At 45.3% G+C, this 24,912-nt stretch overlaps 1 protein-coding gene across 1 annotated transcript in view; it reads right to left on the bottom strand.

Moving 5' to 3' along the window:
* Positions 1-24,912, bottom strand: part of ADAMTSL2 (ADAMTS like 2) — a 123,185-nt gene that overhangs the window by 23,311 nt on the left and 74,962 nt on the right. Inside the window, 2 exon segments of the mRNA XM_078767006.1 lie at positions 6,111-6,255; positions 12,611-12,787. Of these exon segments, the coding sequence (XP_078623132.1) occupies positions 6,111-6,255; positions 12,611-12,787 (322 nt within the window).

Raw genomic sequence — 24,912 nt, 5'->3', positions numbered from 1 at the left:
ACCAATCATACCCAAACCACCCATCAAACCCAAACCACCCATCATAACCAAACCACCCATCATAACCAAACCACCCAGTATAACCAAACCACCCAGTATAACCAAACCACCCAGTATAACCAAACCACCCAGTAAAACCAAACCACCCAGTATAACCAAACCACCCAGTATAACCAAACCACCCAGTATAACTAAACCACCCAGTATAACCAAACAACCCAGTATAACCAAACCACCCAGTATAACCAAACCACCCAGCATAACCAAACCACCCAGTATAACCAAACCACCCAGTATAACCAAACCACCCAGTATAACTAAACCACCCAGTATAACTAAACCACCCAGTATAACCAAACCACCCAGTATAACCAAACCACCCATCATAACCAAACCACCCATCATAACCAAACCACCCATCATAACCAAACCACCCATCATAACCAAATCACCCATCATAACCAAACCATCCATCATAACCAAACCACCCATCATAACCAAACCACCCGTCATAACCAAATCACCCATCATAACCAAACCATCCATCATAACCAAACCACCCAGTATAACCAAACCACCCATCATACCCAAACCACCCATAATAACCAAACCACCCAGTATAACCAAACCACCCTGTTTAACCAAACCACCCAGTATAACCAAACCACCCATCATACCCAAATCACCCAGTATAACCAAACCACCCATTATGACCAAACCACCCTGTTTAACCAAACCACCCCAGTTTAACCAAACCACCCATGTTGCGGTTTGTGACCTTTTTATTCTTCCTTCCCCACACCCCCCTGTGAGTTAGACCAAGTGGTTTGGTCCATGTTTATAAAGCCTATGATTGGCTGTAGGGTGGGGGAGTGGCCAGGAAGGTGATTCAGAGGAGTGGGTGGCCATTTTGGAGGGGGGGGCTTGTGGCAGATTGCTTTTTCGGGGGTTGTAGAGTGGCCAGCTGCAATCTCTCCACCTGAAGGGTGACGTTGATCGAACTCTGGCTGCCTACTGTTAGGCCTGCCCTGGGGCCTACTCGTGGACTTGCCTACTCCGACCCTCTCATGCTGGGCCTGGCTTGGGGCCTACTCTTGGACCTGCCTAATCTTGGACCGGCCTACTCCTGGACCGGCCTACTCCTGGACCGGCCTACTCCTGGACCGGCCTACTCTTGGACCGGCCGACTCTTGGACCGGCCGACTCTTGGACCGGCCGACTCTTGGACCGGCCGACTCTTGGACCGGCCGACTCTTGGACCGGCCGACTCTTGGACCGGCCGACTCTTGGACCGGCCGACTCTTGGACCGGCCGACTCTTGGACCGGCCTACTCTTGGACCGGCCTACTCTTGGACCGGCCTACTCTTGGACCGGCCTACTCTTGGACCGGCCTACTCTTGGACCGGCCTACTCTTGGACCGGCCTACTCTTGGACCGGCGTACTCTTGGACCGGCGTACTCTTGGACCGGCGTACTCTTGGACCGGCGTACTCTTGGACCGGCGTACTCTTGGACCGGCGTACTCTTGGACCGGCGTACTCTTGGACCGGCGTACTCTTGGACCGGCGTACTCTTGGACCGGCGTACTCTTGGACCGGCGTACTCTTGGACCGGCGTACTCTTGGACCGGCGTACTCTTGGACCGGCGTACTCTTGGACCGGCCTACTCTTGGACCGGCCTATTTGGGTTTTTTCCTCTTTTCTCCCTTCTTGGTTTTATGTGTAGGAAGAGATTTTCGTGTGATAATCCATAAATAAAGACAGTGTGGTTGAAGGCTTGGCTTGGTGTGCTTCAGGCCGTAACAAATTGGGGGCTCGTCCGGGACCTGGATTATATGATACCTGTCTTGGGTTAGTTTTTTTCCGCATTTTAAAGTTTTCTCATTTGCAGATAATTTGACTTTTGTTTACGGTGCTGATACTTCTATATTTACTGCAGTCGTACACCATGGCTGAGGAGATGGATTTTGAAGTGAAGGAATTTGTGGAGAAGCGGCTATCGGTGCAAGATGTAGAACTGTTACATAAGGTAGAGTTACGAGCTGTAGCTGATCATCTTGGGGTTAGTGGGACATCTCATATGAAAAATGCGGAGATTGTTTCGGCTATTGTCAGTCACATGGGTTTAGAACCATGAGTAAGATTGAGGAGTGAAGCTTTGGAATTGGCCTGGATAGAATCGGAAGAAAGACAGCTCGGACTAAAGTTAGAAGACGAGGAACGGCAAAGAGTTTGAAAGAGAAAAAGAAGAGCGACAACGAGAGTTTGAGTTAAGAAAATTAGAAATTCAGGTGGGACAGGCCCAACCGGTTTCCATCGATTCAGGTGGGGGTCAAAATGATCTCCCCCGTTCCTTTGATGTGGCTCGGAACATTAGGCTTGTTCCCAAGTTTAACGAGGAGGACGTGGAAACGTTTTTTCTGTCTTTTGAAAAGATAGCAAAACGTCTTCAGTGGCCCATACAATACTGGATCCTGCTACTACAAAGTGGGTTCATAGGGAGAGCCAAGGAAGTGTATTCAGCTCTGTCGGAGGATCAGTCAGAGAATTATGAGGCTGTTAAAAAGGCTGTGTTGTCGGCCTATGAGCAAGTTCCAGAAGCATACCGGCAGAAGTTCCGAACCTTCAAAGACAGGCTGGGCAGACATTTGTTGAATTTGCGAGGGAGAAGGAAATGAGTTTTGATCGGTGGTATCGTTCTCTACAAGTGGACAGACCATAGGGGTCCATTGGTGCGGCCGTCTCTGGGTAGACAGTTTGAGTGGTCGAGTCGGGCATCTCGCCGGGGACCGGCCCCCACGTGTAATTACTGTAAACAGAGGGGACATCTGAAGTCGAATTGTTGGAAATTGCAAAGGGAGGAGAAGCAGGGAGACTCCATTAGACCTATTGCATTGGTTCGAATCAAAGTGGACAGCCACATGGATCGTGCCCTTACAGTTAAGGCTGAAGATACTGCGGACCTTACGGGCCCTGTACAGGACCATTATAAACCCTTTGTGTCAAAGGGCCAAGTGTCTTGGGACGGGAAAGTCAAGTCCGTAGTTATTCTAAGGGATACTGGGGCCGCCCAGTTGTTGATGTCTACCATTTTACCATTGACTTTGAGTAGTTTGGGGAAAGCGAGCGCTTTAATCCAGGGCATTGCGGGTCGTTTTGTCCCAGTCCCCTTACATAGGGTGAACTTGAAGTCTGATTTGGTCACAGGACCCGTGATGGTAGGAATAGTCCCCACTCTCCCCATAGAGGGTATTAGTTTCGTACTGGGAAATGATTTTGCTGGCAATAGGGTTTGTGTTTCCCCAGTAGTGAAAGAGATTCCTCGAAGAGACGGAGAACCCTAACCTTCGGGACCATGTAGCTACTTTCCGGGAAAGACTTACCACCGCCTGCAATGTCACCAAGGAACATTTGAAAGTATCTCAGCGAGTAATGAAGGCCCGTTTTGACCTGAATATGACAGCTCGTAATTTTAGGCCTGGAGACAAAGTGCTAGTTTCACTACCTCTGCCTGGGGAGCCACTATTGGCGAAGTTTAGCAGTCTCTACTGGGTCAAAAAAAAGCTGAGTGAGGTGAACTACATGGTGCGGACCCATCACAGATGGAAACCCCACCGGTGTGCCACGTTAATATACTTAAAAGGTACTATGAGCGTGAGGCCGACCTCGGCCGGCCAGTTGGTAGGTCATATGAAGCATCAAGATATTGACTAGTGAATTAGACAGCGTGGCTCTTCAAGCACGTGATAGGGAACCGATGGGGGCTTTTAGTACATCCGTACCCCTTGAAAATTGTACCTATTTCGGGTCGAGATAATGTCATTGCAGATGCTCTATCTCGAGCTTGAGGTTTTTTTTTCGTGCCCCTGCATGTGAGCTATGATGCCTGTAAATGTCACAAGGAGAGATGGCTATTTGTTTATTGCACTGTTATGCTGGGTTAAGTTTATGCTTGCACTGTTTATCCTGCCTTTGTAAAAGAAAACTTTTATTGGGATAAAGTTTTCTTCTTTAAGGGGGGGAGGTGTTACGGTTTGTGACCTTTTTCTTCCTCCTTCCCCCACACCCCCCCTGTGAGTTAGACCAAGTGGTTTGGTCCATGTGTATAAAGCCTATGATTGGCTGTGGGGCAGGGGAGTGGCCAGGAAGATGATTCAGAGGAGTGAGTGGCCATTTTGGAGGAGGGCTTGTGGCAGAGTGCTTTTTTGGGGGTTGTAGAGTGTCCAGCTGCAATCTCTCCACCTGAGGGGTGACGTTGATCGAACTCTGGCTGCCTACTGTTGGGCCTGCCCTGGAGCCTACTGTTGGGCCTGCCTTGGGGCCTACTCATGGACTTGCCTACTCCGACCCTCTCGTGCTGGGCCTGCCTTGGAGCCTACTTTTGGGCCGGCCTACTCTTGGGCCGGCCGACTACTCTTGGACCGGCCTACTCTTGGACCGGCCTACTCTTGGACTGGCCTATCCGGGTTTTCCCCTCTTTTCTCCCTTCTTGGTTTTATGTGTAGGAAGAGATTTTCGTGTGATAATCCATAAATAAAGACAGTGTGGTTGATGGCTTGGCTTGGTGTGCTTCAGGCCGTAACACCAATCATAACCAAATCACCCAGTATCACCAAACCACCCCAGTATGACCAAACCACCCCAGTATGACCAAACCACCCCAGTATGACCAAACCACCCCAGTATGACCAAACCACCCCAGTATGACCAAACCACCCCAGTATGACCAAACCACCCCAGTATGACCAAACCACCCCAGTATGACCAAACCACCCCAGTATGACCAAACCACTCATTATGACCAAACCACTCATGACCAAATCACTCATTATGATCAAACCACGCAGTATAACCAAACCACACAGCTCAACCAAATCACCATATTTAGTGTCCTGGACAATTTAGCCAATTTATCAAAAGTCCATAATATTTTGATTAATGGGAATGATTTTGCATCGGTGGCTGCTTAAAAAAAACAAAACAAGACTCATGGCAGAGTAAAATAACAATGTGCCAACATTTGAGCATCAGCGGGACAGAAGAAGCAAAATGGAGTGGATGAAAAGGAAAAGAGGAGAAAGAGAGAGGGGAGCGAAGAAAACACAGGAACTGGTAAGTAAGGGGGTTGAGTTAGGTTGGGTTAATGGAGGTAGAAAATACAGTGGAAGGGGATGGTAGGGGGTCAGATGAAATGGTAGTGAACAGTGTTTAAAGCATTGTAGGGAAGGGTTCGATTAAAGCATCCCCAGAAAGCAGTTCCACAAATGAGTAAATAAGGAATACAAGTCAGGAGACGTCGATGGTTCACGAGCGAGCGGTATTCATTGACAAAGGACAGACTATAACCGAAACAGGCCCGGACTGGGGGTACGGGGGCCCACGTGGCAGGTGTCGGCCCCCCGACATGCGGTGTGCATGCCTATTTACAAAGGGCCCCAATGTGCTGCATGCGTTATGAGGTTAGTTAGCTACACAATACCGAAAATTCGGTTCGATTCCAACAACTTTTAAAAATTGACCTTTGTGACCTTCAAAGGTCAAAGATTTTGAAATTTGTTGGAAAACTTGTATTTCATGATGTATGTGATAATATAAAAACATGTACGACATTTCACCCTATCAGGAAGCGAACAATGTAATAAAACCATCAGAAATTGACTTTTCTAAATTTCATGACCTTGTGACTTTGACCTTGGGGCGAATATGAAAAATCGAGCTCCGTGGGGCTAGACACATGACATTGGCCTAACCAAATACCGAAACCCCTGTCAGATTCCACCAACTACGTCGGAGAAGATGTAGCTGGAACTCGATTACCCCCTAAAAATACTTTTTTCTGGCGTCGCTCCGCCCACAATGGGTGCAATACGCCCACTCTAGGCAGGACACAACTAGATAATGATATCAACCTCCCACCCAAGTTTCAACAAGATCGGATGATATCGGGTAGTTATGCTGCGGACAGACAGACACACACTCATGACGAATATAGTGGTCACTCTGTTTGATAACTCGTGAACCAATAAGATCGTAGGTGTGTGGAAAACTTGTATTTTGAGAGTTTACCTTGGAGGAGGTCACTTATTAAACATCTTCCTGAAACACTCACCTGGCGCTTCTGTTGGGCAAACCTGAAGCTCACAGCTCTGCTTCGTGTTAGGCTTGCTGTCTGAGTCACAGCCTTGACCCAGCTCACCTCCTTGATAACACTTCACCTCTCGTACACGAATCCCAGTTCCACAGGTTTTGCTGCACTACACACACACACACACACACACACACACACACACACACACACACACACACACACACACACACACACACACACACACACACACACACACACACACACACACACACACACGTTGTGTTCACCTCCCGACCATCTTCCCTTGACACTGAGTGGCTGTAATGTCAATCCTATCAACAAGATAATATTAATTGAAGAATATGACATCATACAGAAGACAATAGAGGAGCATGAAGATGTCCATGACATGGACATATAGATGGCAGTACCACAAGGATATAAACATGAAGTTGTCGATGGGACAATGACAAGTTACAGAAATAGTGATGAGAACCAGCACAGAGATGGCAATTACAGAAAAACTCTAGAACAGCACTCGGAGAGAGCATACCTCTGCCTGGTTGGCAGTGTCACTCAATGGTGAAGAACCACTTTAAAATTCTACTGGCTGGATCCGGATCTTCACCAAAATTGAATCGATTCTTCCTTGTCACACATAACCTGTCCAACAAGTTTCGTCCAAATCCGACTAATCCGCCCACACCAACTCCTCTCCGGCCCAGCTCCCCCAGCTCTATCTGTGCTCTGTCCCCCAAATATTTCCTGCAGGTCGCACAAGACCTGCCAGCAACCCTCTTCGGGTGAAATTGCCAAAATCAAGACTCTCTGCTCACCTTCACTCTTTCATTCCTCTTTTCTCCCGCCTCTGGAACAAACTCCCTCACTCTTTTCAATTCCACTCCTCCCTCCAGGTCTTTAAAACAGCTGTTCACCACCATCTCTAATCTCCCCCCATCCAAAACCTTGATCTTTTCTACCTCCGTTAATTCACCCCAGCTTCACTTTTTTGAAATACCAACTTCTTTCCTGGAAGTCCGAGCAGTGTCCATGTGTTTTATACCTCTCCCACCCTTCCCATGCCTCCTCCCCCAACCCCTCTCCTTCCCACAGATCTCCTGATGTCCCCGTTCTCTACTGTTGTACTTGTGTGCTTCCCTCTCTCTCCCCATATTATCTTGTCTCTTCCTCATATGTGGCAACTTCAGCTGTCATGCCAGCTGGCTGGGTGCGGGTTCCTCTCCCACCAGCCAAGGCATCTCAGCAAAGGACTTCTGCGACTCTTTGGGACTGACACAATCTGTCAATTTCCCGACCCGGATCTCAGTCAACAGAGTATCTTCTCTTCTCGACTTTGTTATGACAAACTTCCCTGCATATGTCTGCTGCTCTTCTTCTGCTCCAATCGGTTCTTCTGATCATTTGCTTGTTAAAGTGGACATCTCTCTGGCCATTCTCAGAGAGCCTCCTCAGCGCCGACGAGTCTGGCATTTCACTCAGGCCAACTGGCACGGTCTTCAAGCAGCCATCAATCATCTGGACTGGTCTCCCATCTCTACTGCCTCTGACATCAATTCTTCCTGGGAATTCTTCCAAAGCAAACTGCTCTCTCTCATGCACAGATTTATCTCATCTCGTCTTCAGTTGTCTTCCCCTTCCTCCCGTCCATGGTACACTGAATCTTGTGGTGAGGCATTTGCCCTGAAACAACTTGCCTTTGCCTCTTGGAAGGCTAATCCAACTGAAGGTAATCTCAGTTCCTTTCACAAAGCTTAGAACAAGAGTGTGTCTACCCTCAGGAGAGCCAGGAAGCACTCTCAAGCACGCTCTCTACTCTCAAGACTGAACTCTCAAACCTCTCCCCTTCCTCCAAATCCTGGTGGCTTCTGGTCAAATCTGTTTCTGGTGTTTGTTCTCCTTCCATCCCCTCCCTTACCTCAAACGGCTACACAGCTGACACCACACGTAACAAAGCCGAACGCCTCAACTCTGTGTTTGCCTCAAAATCTTGTGTCCCATACCCATCTCTCTCTGCACCCACCTCACCAGTCGAACCCAGCTGCTCCTGAACTCTGTGTCCTCTCCTGACAAGGTGGAGAAGTTTCTGTCAAACCCCGACTGTGATTCTCCAACTGGACCAGTCGGCATCAGCCCATGGGTCCTAAAAACCTATTCTTCTGCTCTTTCACACCTTCTCTCAATTATCTTCACCCTCTCTTTTGCTCAAGGTCATCTGCCATCTGCTTGGAAATCGGCCAACATTTCCACTTTACACAAGAAAGGTGCAAAAACAGATCTTTGCTACGACAGACCAATCAGCATGCTCCCAATAATCAGCAAGGTCATGGAATCGTTCATTGCTTCTGACATCAAATCCTTCCTCTTCTCCAAAGGCTTGATCTCAGATCATCAATTTGGATTCAGACCAGGTCATTCTACTCTGGACATGATGCTTCTGCTGGCTCAACAATGGATGGAGGTCCTCAATGCCAAACAGGAAATTAGAGCTGTCTCCCTTGACATATCACGTGCCTTTGATACGGTCTGACACCCCACCCTGCTCACCAAACACTCCTCGTATGGTATCCATGGAAACCTCCACGCATGGCGAGCAGACTTCCTTTCTGGTCGCAGTCAACGTGTGGCCCTGAATGGGTTTCTCTTATCTCCTCTTCCCGTTCAGGCTGGAGTTCCTCAAGGCAGTGTTCAGGGCCCTGTCCTTTTTATGGTATTCATCAATGATCTCTCCGACTCTCTGGAAAATCCTCTCTATCTTTGCTGATGACTCCACTATCTGCCGCTCCATTCCTCATCCCTCAGATCGGCAGTCTGCAGCCTCCTCACTCTCTGCAGACATGGACAATATCACAAACTGGTCAAACAAGTGGAACATGTCCTTCAATCCTGACAAATCTCACACTCTCACTTTGTCTCTCCGAAAAGACCGTCTGGACAACCCTCCCATCTACTTTCTGAACAATCCTCTCCAAGAAGTTCTGTCGCTCAAGCTTTTGGGTCTCACTATCTGCCATGATCTTTCCTGGGAAAACCACATTTCCAAGCTGGCCTCCAAAGCCAGTCGCCGACTGGGCATCCTCCGTCGTGTGAAGTTCTTACTTGGCACACCTGAGCTCCTCACCACATACAAAGCTTTCATCCACAGCTCAATGGAATACTGTTCTCCCCTCTGGGCTGGTGCTCCTGCCTCACACCTAGCTCCACTTCACGCGGTTGAAACCAAAGCATTCAGGATCATTGGAATCTCCCGCGATGAAGTTGATTCTGAGGGCCTTTCTCTCTCACCGCAGGCAGGTAGGTGGTCTTTCTGTCTTCTACCCACTCCTCTCCGGCCATGCTCCCCCTGCTCTGTCTGTGCTCTGTCCCCCAAGTATTCCTGCAGGACACACAAGTTCTGCCAGCAACCCTCTACTGGTGAAACTGTCAAAATCAATACTCTCTGCTCACCTTCACTCCTTCATTCCTCTTTTCTCCCACCTTGGAATAAACTCCCACACTGTCTTCAATCCCTCTCCTCACTCCAAGTCTTTAAAACAGCTGTTCACCACCATCTCTTATCTTCCCTCATCTCTTCCCTCATCTCTTATCCTTATGTTCCCCCAACCCCCCCCCCCTCCCCCCTTTCACCACGCCTCCTCCCCCCAAGCCCTCTCCCTCCCACACATCTCCCGATGTCCCTGCTCTCAAATGTTGTGTTTGTTTGCTTCCCCTTCTCTCCCCATCTTGTCTACCGCTCCCTCCTTTTATATATTTTGTTTGTCTGTTTGATTTGTTTGTGAAATAAATGTTAGCTCTTTCACGAGCCTCGATTCAGTATACAAAAAATAAATAATCCAAAACGTTGATCGTTTCTACCCCTGTTAAAACGCCGCAAATCCACCTCTTTGAAACCACAGGTTCTGTCCTGGGGTTCCTCGAAGTGTTCATTTGCTTTGTACCGTGTACCCCTCCCAGCTCCCCCTCCCCCCTTCCACAGATCTACCGGCGTCCCTGTTCTCTTCTGTTGTGCTTGTGTGCTTCCCTCTCTCCCCCCTTGTCTCCCGCTCCCTTCATTGCAGGTTTTGTGTGTCTCTGCATGTTTTTCATGTTCAATGTGTTAGCTCTTACACGAACCTCGATTCTGTATTCATTTAAAAAAAAAAAAAAATCGTTTTAGGCCGTATCTCCCAATGGTGAAGAATCACTTAACATTTCTAATAATTGTCAAACCTGAATCCATATTCAGATCTTCACCAAAATCGAATCGAATCGTCCTTGTCAGACACCCAACAGGTCCACCAAGGTTCGTCCAAATGCGTCCACAACTTTTTGAGATATCCTGCTACGTATCGTTTTTGGCCCTATCTCCCAATGGTGAAGAATCACTTAACATTTTAAATAATTGTCATATCTGAATCCATGTTCAGAACTTCACCAAAATCGAATCGAATCGTCCATGTCAGACACCCAACCGGTCCACCAAGTTTCGTCCAAATCTGTCCACAACTTTTTGAGATATCCTGCTACATATCGTTTTTGGCCCTATCTCCCAATGGTGAAGAATCACTTCAAAATTATCGTATCCGGATCCGAATTCGGATCTTCACCAAAATCTAATCATTTGTCCTTGTCACATACGCTACATCTCTGCGAAATTCCGTCCGAATCCGTCCACAACTTTTTGAGATATCTTGTTCACAGACAAACGGACAGACAAACAGACAGGGGTGAAAACATAACCTCCATCCACCTTTGGTGGCGGAGGTAATGAACATGTACATGTTGATAAACAGATATGGAAAAAATGATGCAGTGAAACATAATATCCAAGTGTTTCAAATTCATGAGGAAAGAGATTCATGGAATGTTATCAAAACAAAACTTTGTCTATGCACATATTGACAAATTGCTACTTTCTATTTTCAAATATTTGGTGACATTTTATTTTGTGAAGAACCAAGTACTGAGGATACTTTATAATAAAAAAGAATTAAGAGAATGAAACATCAGATCGACTCTAATGATGAAACAACAGATGAATACTAATAATAATCACGCAAAAAATGAACAACAGATGGATACAACAGATTGAGATGTCTGCCTGAAATAAAAAATGAATTACAGATATTAATTTGAGAAATACTGTTAATACTTTTTGCTTGAATGGATATGCTTGTTGCATTGCGCCTGACCATCCATTTTACCAGACATTTAGATGTACCGGAAAATTTAGCAAACCTGATCATCTTTTGAGAAGCTCAAATTGTCTGTAAACAGTGTTTTGTCTGTAAACTGTAAACAGGCAAATAATTGTCTTGTAAATTTACCTTTAAACAGGTAAATTTACCTGTAAACAAGTAAACAGGTAAATAAACAGGTAAAACAGGTAAAAATGTCTGTAAACAGGTAAAAATATAGTTTTCTATATTTTAATATAGAAAACTCGAATGGCATTTGGTGGCGCACATACCTCCGCCAGGCATATGCGGACATACCTCCGCACATACCTCCGCCAGTTTACGTATTGCATCCCACTGTTAGGCCGGATCTGGATTCGGTCCTGAAGCAAAATCTAATCGTCTAGTTCTTGTCAGTTACTCATCTCATCCACCAAGTTTTGTCATAAATCGTCCAAAACGTTTTTAAATATCATTGTATATATTGTTTTTGGCCCCATCCTTCAGTGGTGGAGAATCACTAAAATTTTTAAATAATCGAATCCGGATCTAGATCTTCACCAAAATCTATTCATATTTTTTCTTATCAAACACCCAAAATGTCGACAGAAATCGGTCCGAATCCGTCCATAGCTTTGTGAGATGTCCTGCTCACAAACAGACAAACAGACAGACAAACGGGTGAAAACATAACCTCTCTCGACCTTCTGTGTCGGAGGTAATAACTGTTTAAATATGCAAAAAATCCTGTTGAAAAACAACATCCCAAATAAATTAGATTGAGGATTGAAAAGGCTCATCTGGTATGTTGTGCACAGACTGATATGACATACTCATGACCTTTACTCGGTGAACGCCACCAACAAATTAAGACTTTACCTTTCAATTTGCTGTGAATCAGCTGAAATTAGCGGAATTTTATGGTTACGGATACATTTGCATAGGTAGCATTTTAGTCCCTGTACCAAGGTACATTGAAGGCAGTAAGAATCAAACCACATTGTTTGGAGTGGCATCCCATGTCCATTAAATGTATCTGAGTGCATGTGCATCCATTTCCTACCAAGAGGAGGTCCTCCAGACCAGGAGGTTTAGGCAGATTATCCAATCCCCCACAACTTGTGGATGATTCATGTGCGAGGCGAGTTTTAACCAAATCCAGTAGTGGCATCCAGCAAATCCAGCAAATTTATCCTCTCGAAATGAGAGAATGATTTCAATACGCAATACAAGTCCTTAAAGTTGCGTCCTTCAGCAGGATTCCAGCCACCCACAAACTCTGGCATTCTCACACAAGGTCGCGTGCCATTTACACTATAAAACATCTTACCTTACTCGTACTCTTACCTGTGACCAGGACGTCGTGAACCACCGCGAACATGGACGCTCGAAGCACGTCTCCTGCTCTTTGGGTTTGAGTGTGTCATGGCACTCACTTTCATCAAACTCTTTGAAGGTTCCTCCGACAAGGCCGGCACATAGTACCATCCGTGACCTTGCACCCCGGCCGCACGTCGCATTGCACTGCATGTTCACACATCGCCGCCAAACACACTTGGTACATCATGATTACAAGAGCATCTCAATTAGAAGTACACTTTTGTAAATTATATGTTATGTCATCATTGTTCAAGCATTTTGGATTCTACTGAAGCAGATGTAATTGCCCTTTTGTGTTGATGCCAAGCTCGCAGTGTTAGTGTGAGAAATCCCCAAGGATATCCCAGAGACTCAATAGCTCAGTGGGCTGTCACTGCGTAAGTGATGAGTTCCTGGGTTCGATTCCCTGGCTGTCAGAATTTTTTCACACTTAGCCCCTCGCAGGAATTTGATTCCTGTTTCTAAAATTATATATATATATATATTGTCGTAGTCAAAAATATTGGCACCCTTGCACTTTTTTCAAATAATGCATCATTTCTTCCAGGAATTTGTTGAAATTAAAAAATATTTTGGTATCCACACATGTATTTCTTTGGTTTGCAGTAGAAAAACAAACAAAAAAGCTGAAAGAATCACGAAATCTTAGCTTATTCCACACAGAAATCCTAAAATGGCCCAGACAATATTATTGGCACCTTTTAAAAGTTGTTAGAAATCATTAGATTTCAAGCAGGTGATTCTCCTTTACTTTGGAATTGAACTCACCCGTGGTGATTGCAGGTGCCTGCAATATAAAAATCACCCATTCAACCAGTTTGAATAGAGAAAAGGAGTCATTCTGCTGTTTTGTGTCACTGTGTGAACCGCAATGAGCATGGAGAAAAGAAAGAAAACCAGAGAATTGTCTGACAAGGTCAGACACAACATTGTAGCCAAGCATGGACAATCTCAAGGCTACAAGTCCATCTCCAGAGACCTTGATGTACCTGTGTCCACCTACGCAATATTATCAGGAAGTTTAAGGCCCATGGCACTGCATCCAATCTCACTGGATGTGGCTGCAAGAGAAAACTTGATCCAAGATTGCAGCGAAGGATTGTTCGAATGGTAGAGAAAGCACCTCGATGAACTGCCAAACAGATGCAAGCTGACCTTCAGACACAAGGTACGACAGTTTCAACTCGCACTATCCGCCGCCAATTCAATGGAAGGGGGTTCTATGGTAGAAGACCCAGGGAGACTCCACTGCTGAGAGAGAGACATAAGAAAGCCCGACTAGAGTTTTCCAAAACACACCTGATCAAGCCAAAATTCTTCTGGGAGAATGTGCTGTGCACAGATGAAACCAAATTAGAGCTTTCCTGTAAAGCACATCATCTGTATGTTTGCAGAAAACAAAATCAAGCCTTCAAAGAAAAGAACACCTTCCCTACAGTCAAACATGGAGGAGGTTCAGTGGTGTTTTGGGGTTGCTGTGCTGGCTTTGGCACCAAGTGCCTTGAATGTGTGCATGGCATCATGAAATCAGGTTCAAGACAAAACGCTTGACTGTTCTGAAGTGGCCAGCAATGAGTGCAGATGTAAGTGCCATTGAACACCTGTGGGGAGATCTGAAAACAGCAGTTGGAAGAAGGTACCCTTCAAATCTGGAATAGCTGGAGCAGTTGGCACAAGAAGAATGGGCCAAACTGCCAGTGGAGGGGTGTAGGAAGCTCATTAATAGCTATAGGAAGCGCTTACTGCAGTTATTTTGTCCAAAGGCCGTGGAACCACCTTTAGAGGCCATTTTTCCCCGCAGAGCAGGGATTGGCCTTTTTCAGGCACCATGGTCCCTTTTTTGAAGCATTGTTTTATGGCCGGATGCCCTTTGCCACCAACCCTGTTAGTCCCTCTTGCCTCTTGCGACACAGGTAGTTAGTCCCTCTTGCCTCTTGCTCTCCTCTTGTTCTTGTTCTCCTCTCCTCTTGACACAGTCTCTCCTCTTGTTAGTCCCTCTTGCCTCTTGCCTCTTCGACCCTCTTGCGACACAGGGAATTACCAGTGAACTGGTACTCAATTTGCCGACCTCTGAGTCAACCCCCCTGGCGTTAATTCAGCGATTGACCAGGATTCGAACCCAGGATCCTAGGATCCCAACCCAGGATCCTAGGATCCCAAGCCGGCACCCTGACCGCTAAGCCACCACCAGGCTTTTGTCCAAAGGCTGTGATACCAAATATTACGTCTAGTTCTAGGGTGTCAATCATTTTGTCAATGCCATTTCTTATTGTTTTTCTAATTTAAAAGGATATATTAAGTTCTGAATCAAAAACAAAGGTTCTGTAATATTAACAGTGAAAAAAAAGAATTGTGGAGACCAAATACTTTTCTCAATTTCAACTTATTTTTAGAGAAAATTATGAGTTATTTGAAAAAAAGTGCAAGGGTGCCAATATTTTTGGCCACGACTGTATATATCTGTGCAGTCTACTAGCTGTGCAAAGGAGCTCTGGCTCTTTCAAAAAAATATATATTGTGCAAAGGAGCTCTGGCCTGTTCGCGTCGCGTCCCCCGGAGGAACCTTCAACCGAGGGATCCTCCAGGTGGAATTACGTGGTGGAGAGGTGTTTTCAATGACGTGATTGTGAGGTGTTTTGAATTACGTGCCGGTGAGGTGTTTTTAATAACGTGGTGGTGAGGTGTTTTGAATTACATGGTGGTGAGGTGAAGTACTTCATATACTCTACATATATCTGTGCAGTGTCTGTCACATCCCGTCATGTCACTGAACTACTCGCTCAAACTTTTGTGAAATCGTCCCAAACTTCCAGTTCGCACCTACCCCTCCCATATGTATGTGCTGAGGGTTTTTTTTGAAAAAACAAAACAAAAAAAATTCAACCTAAATCTACAACTTAAATTGCTTATAAAAATGTAATCTCACATATACTACAAATATATCTGTGCAAAATAATTGTTTGTTTGTATTATGATTGGTGGAAATCATGACAGCACAGCACCTCAGGTACAGTCATTATCCTCATAAAACGAGCCCGTTCCTCTGTAGCGATGCATGGTGAGGCAAGCGTGGCAAGCCGAGCCATGCTAGTACACTCACACACACACACACACACACACACACACACACACACACACACACACACACACACACACACACACAGTCACGTGAAAAAGTAAGTACACCCCATGTAAAGTTTTGACTTTTTCAACATATTTCAACATACAGCTATTTGATCTTCATTTCAACAATATTGATAGATAAAGGTGATATAATGTAACAAATATCATGAAACATTTATATTTTGTAGTCCATTGTATAATTTAAATAAACATAAATGCACATTTCGCATGTGGAAAAAGTAAGTACACCCCTACATTTATCACTACTTCAAATACCTAAAATTAGAATCAGGTGCACAAGCTCAGGTGCAAATGATTAGAACATCGTTAGAGAGGATCTTGGAGGAGCCTGACTTATTTAAACCTCAGACATTTAATTTGGTTTGCTCTTTGTTGTTGAAGTGTGCGGCGTCACCATGCCTAGATCAAAATACTGTAGCTCTCTGGGGCCTTCAGAAAGAAGGTTATAGATGCCGACGAGTCTGGGAAGGGATTTAAAAAGATCTCCAAGCAATTTGAAATCAATCATTCGACTGTCCGGAAGATCATCTACAAGTGGAGAAGATTCCAAACAGCTGCCAACTTGTTCAGGCCAGGCCGCCCCAGCAAGTTCAGCCCGAGAGCAGACCGAAAGATGCTGAAAGAAGTCTCCAAGAACCCCCAGAATGTCATCACGGGACCTACAGGTAGCTCTTGCCACTGTTGATGTCAAAGTGCACGAGTCTACCATCAGAAAGAGGCTGCACAAATTTGATCTACATGAGAGGTGTGCCAGGAGGAAACCTTTGCTGTCCAGAAAGAACATCAGGGCAAGACTAAAGTTTGCCAATGAACACCTCGGCAAAGACCAGCATTTCTGGAGCAATGTGCTCTGGACAGATGAGTCAAAGGTAGAGCTATTTGGCCACAGTACCAGAAGACATGTTTGGCGAAAACCAAAGACAGCATTTGGCCACAATAACCTGATACCAACTGTAAAGCATGGTGGTGGAAATATTATGGTTTGGGGCAGCTTTGCTGCATCAGGGCCTGGGCAGCTCACCATCATATAATCCACTATGAATTCTTCATTGTACCAGAGGGTGCTTGAGGATAATGTGCGGCCATCTGTCGGAAAGTTGAAGCTCAACCGAAGGTGGACCTTGCAACATGACAATGACACTAAACATACCAGTAAATCCACCAAGGAATGGCTGAAAAGAAAGAAATGGAGGGTTCTGGAATGGCCAAGTCAAAACCCGGATCTAAATCCCATCGAGGTGTTGTGGGGGGATTTGGAACGAGCTGTGCATGCAAGAAACCCCTCAAACATCGCACAGCTGAAAGAATTCTGCATGGAGGAGAGGGCAAAAATTTCTCACAGTTGATGTCAGACTGGTAGACAGTTGTACGAAACGCCTACTTGAGGTTGTTTCTGCCAAAGGGGGCAATACCACCTATTAGAGCCAAGGGTGTACTTACTTTTTCCACATGCGAAATTTGCATTTATGTTTATTTAAATTATACAATGGACTACAAAATGTAAATGTTTCATAATATTTGTTAAATTATATCACCTTTATCTATCAATATTGTTGAAATGAAGATCAAATAGCTGTTTGTTGAAATATGTTGAAAAAGTCAAAACTTTACATGGGGTGTACTTACTTTTTCACGTGACTGTATATATATATATATATATATATATATATATATATATATATATATATATATATACTAGCTGAATGCACCCTGCGTTGCCCGGGTTATTTTTGAATGAATTTAATCTTCTGTACATAGGTCTGAGGCGAGCCCAGTATCAGTTAGTGCTCAAAGATAAATTTTAAAAAAGGAATAAAATGCGGCCTTGCGAAGCAGCGGAGTTTGACTATCCAACCATGGCCACATTTCGTTAATTTACGACTATAATGCAGCTTTTAATCACGGCCGTAGAAGATTGACTCCTGCAATTCAGCTCAGCTTTTAATTGCGAAATAGGCCCAGCCCGTCCGAGGCGGCCTCGACCGACCTCGCCAACTAGCCTATAACCTTCCCGGGGCCCTCTGTTACGTGCCCCTCCACCAAACCCCGGTCACGGTGTACCTCCGAGCCCCGAGAGGAGTCACGGCAGAAAGATGTGTTATTCTGTATGTCAAAGATAAATGGTGAAACCACACCAATTGTTACCAACAAACAAGTATTGTATAAAGATCACACAAAAATAACAGTACAATAACAATATTAATCAATTGTACAACCAATATATCATTCCTCTGATGGTACCATTAGTTTCGTACAACTGTATAACTAACAACTCTGTTTCGTATAACTCACTGTGCTCCAAGTGATCGAAAATAACATTCCCAATGTCTGTCCCGGCTTCAAGCCAAAGTCGATCCACGCTCCAGTGATCGTCTGAATGAGGTTGTATCGAGACCAGAATCCCATTCGGTTGACAGTCACACTGCCAAAGATAGGCAAAAGTGTCCTCAAGAGGCGGCTGGGAAATCACACCTTCGGGTATGGACGTTCAACGGCTCCCAATCGGCGAACCGCAAATTCACACTCAAAATCCACATTACACACACACACCAGGTTAACGTCTGGATGCGGTGAAATGGTTGAAGCGAGGTGAAAAACCTGGAGCGATGCGAAAACAGGCGCGAGGCAAAATGGCCAACGGTCCGTTCTCGAGACGCAACGGCACTCCAATGATTCTCTTCGGAATCGACTGCAAAACCTGTCATGCAGGTTTATCTGTCACAGCGATAACAACTCTGTCGCAGGAATCCCTTTCCCAGGAAACCCCAAAGTTCACTCATGACCCTTGTTCGCCAGCGTTTGCTCAAAACCTCAACGCAGCTCGGCTCCTTCTCCGACCTCCCTCGCTCCGCCTCCTTTTCCTCTTCTTCCTCCTCTTCTTCGTCCGGTTCCCGATCCGGTTTCCGGTTTCTTTTAAAAACACTAACTTTTTTTACCTTTTGAAAACGGTTATCTCCAATTCACTTAAATGATAACAATAATAGTACATGCAACCCAAAATGTTTACAGTGGATGAGAACCACAACAACGGAAGTGACGAATCCGTAACGCCGTCCCAACATTTTTTTGTTTCAGAGGTTTCCTCCTATCTTTCACCGTTCAGGAGATTTGCACGTGCAGACAAACAAACAAAAACTTTCTGTTATATATATATAGAAGATAGAAGAAGAAGATAGATAGAAGATAGATAACAATCACACTAAATTACTAACCGAGGGACCCTCCAGGTGGACTCAAATACAGACACCGGGAGAAATAAATGAAAGTTAAAAAAATGTGGTGTGTAGCATTTGATTGGTACTCAGTTTGGCATCCTTGACCGTCACTGATCCCTTGTCCCTGCGTGGGAAAACACGCATTGGCACGAAGTCGCGTTCACCGCCTGCCACCGACACGAAGCGAACAGGCCAGAGCTCCTCCCACGTCCTTTTCGCTCAGCCGCACCGAGCTCCGACCGTCCCGAACTTCCCAGGTGCACATGGCACGAAACGCAGCCGTCACGAGCCAACACCAAGGAGAGGAAAGAGAAGGATGCGTCCGCTCGCAATGAAGGCCAGGACAGAAGAGAGTAAATGTGACTGTACGCGATGGAAGCCAGGACAGAGAGAGTGTATAAACTGCGAGACTGCTTGTCACGAACCCAGCACAAAAGAGCGAATGCGAAATGTACTGTCTGTAATAAATGTCGGAACCAAGAGTGTATAAACTGTGACTGCTTGCGATGAATGCCACGAACCAAAAGATCGACAAGGACGTGCGACTGCTTGTTCCAATTGCCTGGACCAAAGCAAGCATATAACTGTGACCGCCTGTGGCCAGCCCGGGACAGAAAGAGTGAAAGATGGCGGTTGCTTCGCCTTTTTACTCCTGGTGCTGGAATGTTCTCTCTGACGTCACCCGCGCTCCAATCAAAGAGCGCCATCGCATCAGTCTATGGCTATCAATCATTCCTTTCGGGGCAGGGCCTCACGGCCCTTCTTGACGCCTCTTGAGATGGCTTGGCTGGTTGGCGTCAGTGGTAGTGTTCAGGATCCAGTCGGCGATTATGTGGTTTAAATTAGGTGCTGAATGCATGGCTGGTGCTGTAAGTGTCATAAGGAACGAAGGGAAAACCACAGAGGCGACTACAAACAGGGAAGCTACCTTTATACCCTAACTAATTAGCATAGCTCCACCCCTCACACGGAGACAAATATACACTTACGTGACATCCGGCCCGACTTAGTTACAGTAAGGTTTCTTCTTCTTCACGACATTCGGAGCACACTGCCTGATACAATCCTACTTGGCCTAAGGTATTTCATTGCCTACCCCCATACGTAACAGTATGTATGTATCTATCACCTATGATGTTATCAATCAATTTATTTATTTTCTGTGTACTAATCCTCTCATATATCACGAGCTTTATATTTTTTTGTATACCAAGATGAGGCTCGTATAAGAGCTGACACGTGGAAACATTATAAAATGTGATAAAGACTGGAGAATTTAATCAAGAAACAAAATTAGAAACTCCAAAACGGGATGAAAGATTGACAAAAGCAAATGCTGCAGCAACACCTCTAAAGGGAAAAACTCTCAAAGTTCCTAACTCAGTTCAAATAGCACCTTTGCAAATAAAACAAGAGCAATAAAGATATATCACAATAAGGAGGAGAATAATAGACAACAAAAGAATGAAGAAGAGGAAGAGGATGACAACGAACAGCATAGGCTTGAAGAGGAGTTGGCCAATAAAATAAAGGAAATCAGACTAATATCACGCAGGCAAAGACCTCAACTCCACCGAATAAAAAAACAACAAACAACTGAAGATGCAAGTAAGGAGAATAAACCAAGCAGTCACTAAAATGCTCCTCAAATTACCTAATCTGAGAGAAATTAACGATGTGAGTTTTGCAGCAGCACTGTATGTCCTTGAAAAATTAACAGGCAAACCACACAAAAAGGATAGATCTGATGATCTCACCAGAAACAAAACGCCACCGTGCAAACAGAGACTGGAAAAGCAGAGAGACAAACCGAGGAGGAAAACGGGACAAATATAACAATTCAAGAAGGGAAACGGAAATCCAAAGCTCAACAAAAGAATCAGACAAATAAAAAAGAAACACAACATTGAAAACAATGGGCTAGAAAATCCACTGAAACTCATGTACGTCACAAATATAGAACAATAACATGCTTACCAACAGCATACAAACTTTTAACTGGATTAATCACGGATGAAATTTACGAACACCTCCCTCAACAAGAAGCTTTAGAGGCAGAACATAAAGGAGGTAAGAGAGGATGTTATGAAATGATAGACCATTTATTACCATACAAGACCATACTCGAAAATTGCAAGCTTCGACAAACAAATTTATCCAGGGGGAGAGGGAGGGGGAGGGGGGAGGGCGTGCGAATCGTCGAATCAGCGCGCTGCTCTGCCACCGATTTAGATTCCGTGTATAATATTCCTCGCTGAAAAAAAATATGGATCGAAAGATGAAAGAAAAAAAAACCTATGTGGTGTGAATGGCAATGTTCCTCGCTGAAATGTGAAAAAACGCAATCGCGCGGCAAGGAACATCACGTGATCACTCTGAGCGATCGATTGCAACTCTGCGTCATGTCGTGGGCGTGGCCGACATGGCCTCATGCTCCCAGGTGATTGGCTAACTCGAGCTCGAGAGAGCCATAATGTGCTACGTTATGGCAAAAAATATGGCTCTAAAGATGAAAGAAAAAAAAACCTATGTGCTGTGAATGGCAATGTTCCTCGCTCAAATGTGAAAAAACGCAATTGCGCGGCAAGGAACATCACGTGATCGCTCTGAGCGATCGATTGCAACTCTGCTTCGTGTCGTGGGCATGGCCAATGTGGCCTCATACTCCCAGGTGATTGGCTAACTCGAGCTCGAGAGAGCCATAATGCGCTACGTTATGGCAAAAAATATGGATCTAAAGATGAAAGAAAAAAAAAACCTATATGGTGTGAATGGCAATGTTCCTCGCTGAAATGTGAAAAAACGCAATCGCTTTTTGCTCTGAAATATGTGCGAACGCGTAACTGAGTTAATGGCGGTAAGGAACATCACGTGATCGCTCTGAGTGAATCAGCGCGCTGCTCTGCCATTCCGGTCATAGTATTCCTCGCTGAAATGCGCTGAGGTAAAAAAAATATTATGAAATAAATTTTTAGGTTGGCCATGTTCTTCCCAGGCTCAATGGCCATGTTTGTGCCAAATATCAAGTATGTGAGCCTCTCCGTTTAGGAGTCTATCAGTAACATTACACACACACACACACACACACACACACACACACACACACACACACACACACACACACAAACTGTATTTTATATATACTAGGGCATGCCCGTACTATATCTATATCTAAAATTATATCCCCCCCCTCTATTTACATGAAATGGTTTGGTCCAAAGCGAACGGCTTGCGAGTACGGTGACAATCCCCCCCCCCCCCCTCTATTTACATGAAATGGTTTGGTCCAAAGCGAACGGCTTGCGGAGTTTGGTAAAGAAATCGCCATAGCATGCACAAACGCGCAGGAAAGCGAAAGAATCGCAAATTAGTTTTAATTAGTTTTAAAACATCGTTTAACGCCAACATAGCGGCAACATAGTTTGCCAACGTGAAATAATCTAAATAGAGGGGGGGGATAATGATGGATGAAATTAACGGGATGTTGCTTGAGGTATGATAGTCACAGTGGGAAGCAAGGATAAGATGACGTTGTGGGCATGAATTGTGGGCAAAAAGGTGGTCTTAACGCCCGAAACATCAGCTTCTCCTTGCTTCTCACAGCAGTTATCATACCTCTGTGGCGGTTACCTTATGTGCAGGTAACAGCATGTGGCGGTTACCTTATGTGATTACCTTATTTGGGCATAATACACGTGCACGGACCTGTTGGACTTGTGGTTGTGCGGACTTGACGCACGCGCGGTTGCCGGAGCCACGCCCTCCGAAGAGGGCTTTCGGCTTTATATAAGCGTGCCGACTTCCGTTCGAGTTTAGTGAGCTGGATCTTGCTGTTACAATAAACCATCTTCGAACCCTACGAATGGCCTCGTTCTCTCGCCTTCCGCGACTCCTAAACCTCCATCAATGTCTAGTTGATTCCATCCATTGTTCTACCTGTCCATCAAGGCATATCAACACTGCCTTCGCCAGTAAGACTGTTTCTTAATTTTGGTTTATCAAATGACGTATTTGGTGCTTCCATTGGGCCCTCACCGACTAATGGTAAAACACCAAGTTAAGTTCTCATGGATTATGTTGCCTTCTCCATTGTCCTTATTTTATTGTGGTAGAAGCCTCTCTGTCAGCTTTGGTTTAAAAAAAACAAAAAACTTGGAGATTGAAAGACTATATTTTTGGATCCTTCCTTCTTGGCTCTTGTAAACTTTATCAAGTTATATATACTAGGGCATGCCCGTACTATATCTATATCTAAAATTATATCCCCCCCTCTATTTACATGAAATGGTTTGGTCCATGAAATGTTTTGGTTCATTCGCAACGCCAAAGCGAACGGCGAACGCTTTACATGAAATGGTTTGGTGCATGAAATGTTTTGGTCCATTCGCAACGCCAAAGCGAACGGCGAACGGCTTGCGAGTACAGTGACAATCCCCCCGGGGTTTTTATTAGTTTTAAGACATAGTTTAACGCCAACATAGCGCCAACATAGTTTGCAAACGTGAAATAAATGAATACGCTCTCAAATGTGCCGCCCGAGGCAGAGTCTGTTCGCCACGTTCGGCACACGTGATAGCTCGCTGCTCTCTGATTGGTTGAATCGCTTTTTGGACATAGCTCGGTAACTACTTCTCCGATTAATATGAAACCTTGAAAAGGCACATCCTCGGGTCCCCAGCAATATACCTGGCAAGTTTAAAGTATATCGGACCCGTGGTTGTCGAGAAACAGCGGTCACAGACATACAGACATACAAACATACAAACATACAAACATACAAACATACAAACATACACACAGAGATTACTGGAATTATAGATAGATAGATTACGGACTGTCCGTTTATTACGTACGCGGCTGAGCCGCAAGTGCAACCGCCAAAGCCAGCCTACCGTTTGCCCTATAATAATCCCGTGTGCGCCAAACGACACGTGGAGAGCTCCTGCCGTCTTTGTTCGTCTCCTTCGCGGATGCGAGTTGGGGACCAGAGGAAGAGCTGCCTGGACGCCATCCCTGGACCATCAACCTGTTCGTCTGCAACCCCGTGTGAGTGTGTAAGTGTGACGGGCCCATTTGTCCAGGGATAAGTTAAGACTGTTTAAGGCTACACTGTTTTCTTCTTCTTTATTGTACAAAGTGTAAATAAATCTGTTATTCCTTTCTTCCCAAATTCGACCGTTTCCGTGATGTCTCCATTGGGTAAGCGTGGCATGATTAAGAATGGCTCAGATCAGGATCTAGTCCTTGATAACGGCTCGGGTCACGGGTCGCTACCGCTCGGCGTTTCCACTAACACCCGTGATTCGGGCGGGGCTTATTTCCTCGTTTCCGGTCAGCGTTAGTACTTAGGTAATAGCGAATTCATAGTCCTAAAACCCTATTTAACGCTGTCCGGAAGGACGTCATAGGTCCCGGGTCCCATCAGCTAGTAAAAGACAAGGGGACTAATCCCCCCTTGGTAAAGGGGAAAGGCCGGCGCTGAGATCCGCAACAATTGGTGTCAGGGGAGTGGGATTGGACCTGAAGTGCGCCTAACGCACTCAAAATTACGAGCGGCCGAAATTTAATTATTAACATCCAAATTGAAATCGTGCCATGGATAACCAAGACGGTCGGATGCCGGTGGGGGTAAATGAGGAGGTAGAGGAGGAATTAGAATTAATAACCCATGACCTCCGGGAAGAATTGGGAGAAATGGAGGATGCAATTGATGAGGGTACAGCAGTAGAGGTAGCAGGGGAAGAAAATGGCGGCGCCTCGTACATGGCGATGAGGGCCGCACCCGCTGCACAAGTGGGGGGTGGACACTGGACATGCAAGCCTTCATGGCGCAATTGATGGCGGCAATAAAAAAAATTGAGTGACAAATCCACCAAAGAAAGCAGAGAAATAAAAAAGAAACTCCGGGAA

Source organism: Myxine glutinosa, chromosome 13 (assembly GCF_964187855.1).
Source record: "Myxine glutinosa chromosome 13, kmMyxGlut1.1, whole genome shotgun sequence".
Lineage (NCBI taxonomy): Eukaryota > Metazoa > Chordata > Myxini > Myxiniformes > Myxinidae > Myxine > Myxine glutinosa.
Note: the sequence above shows the minus strand (reverse complement) of the source record. Positions and strands in the feature narration are given on the sequence as shown.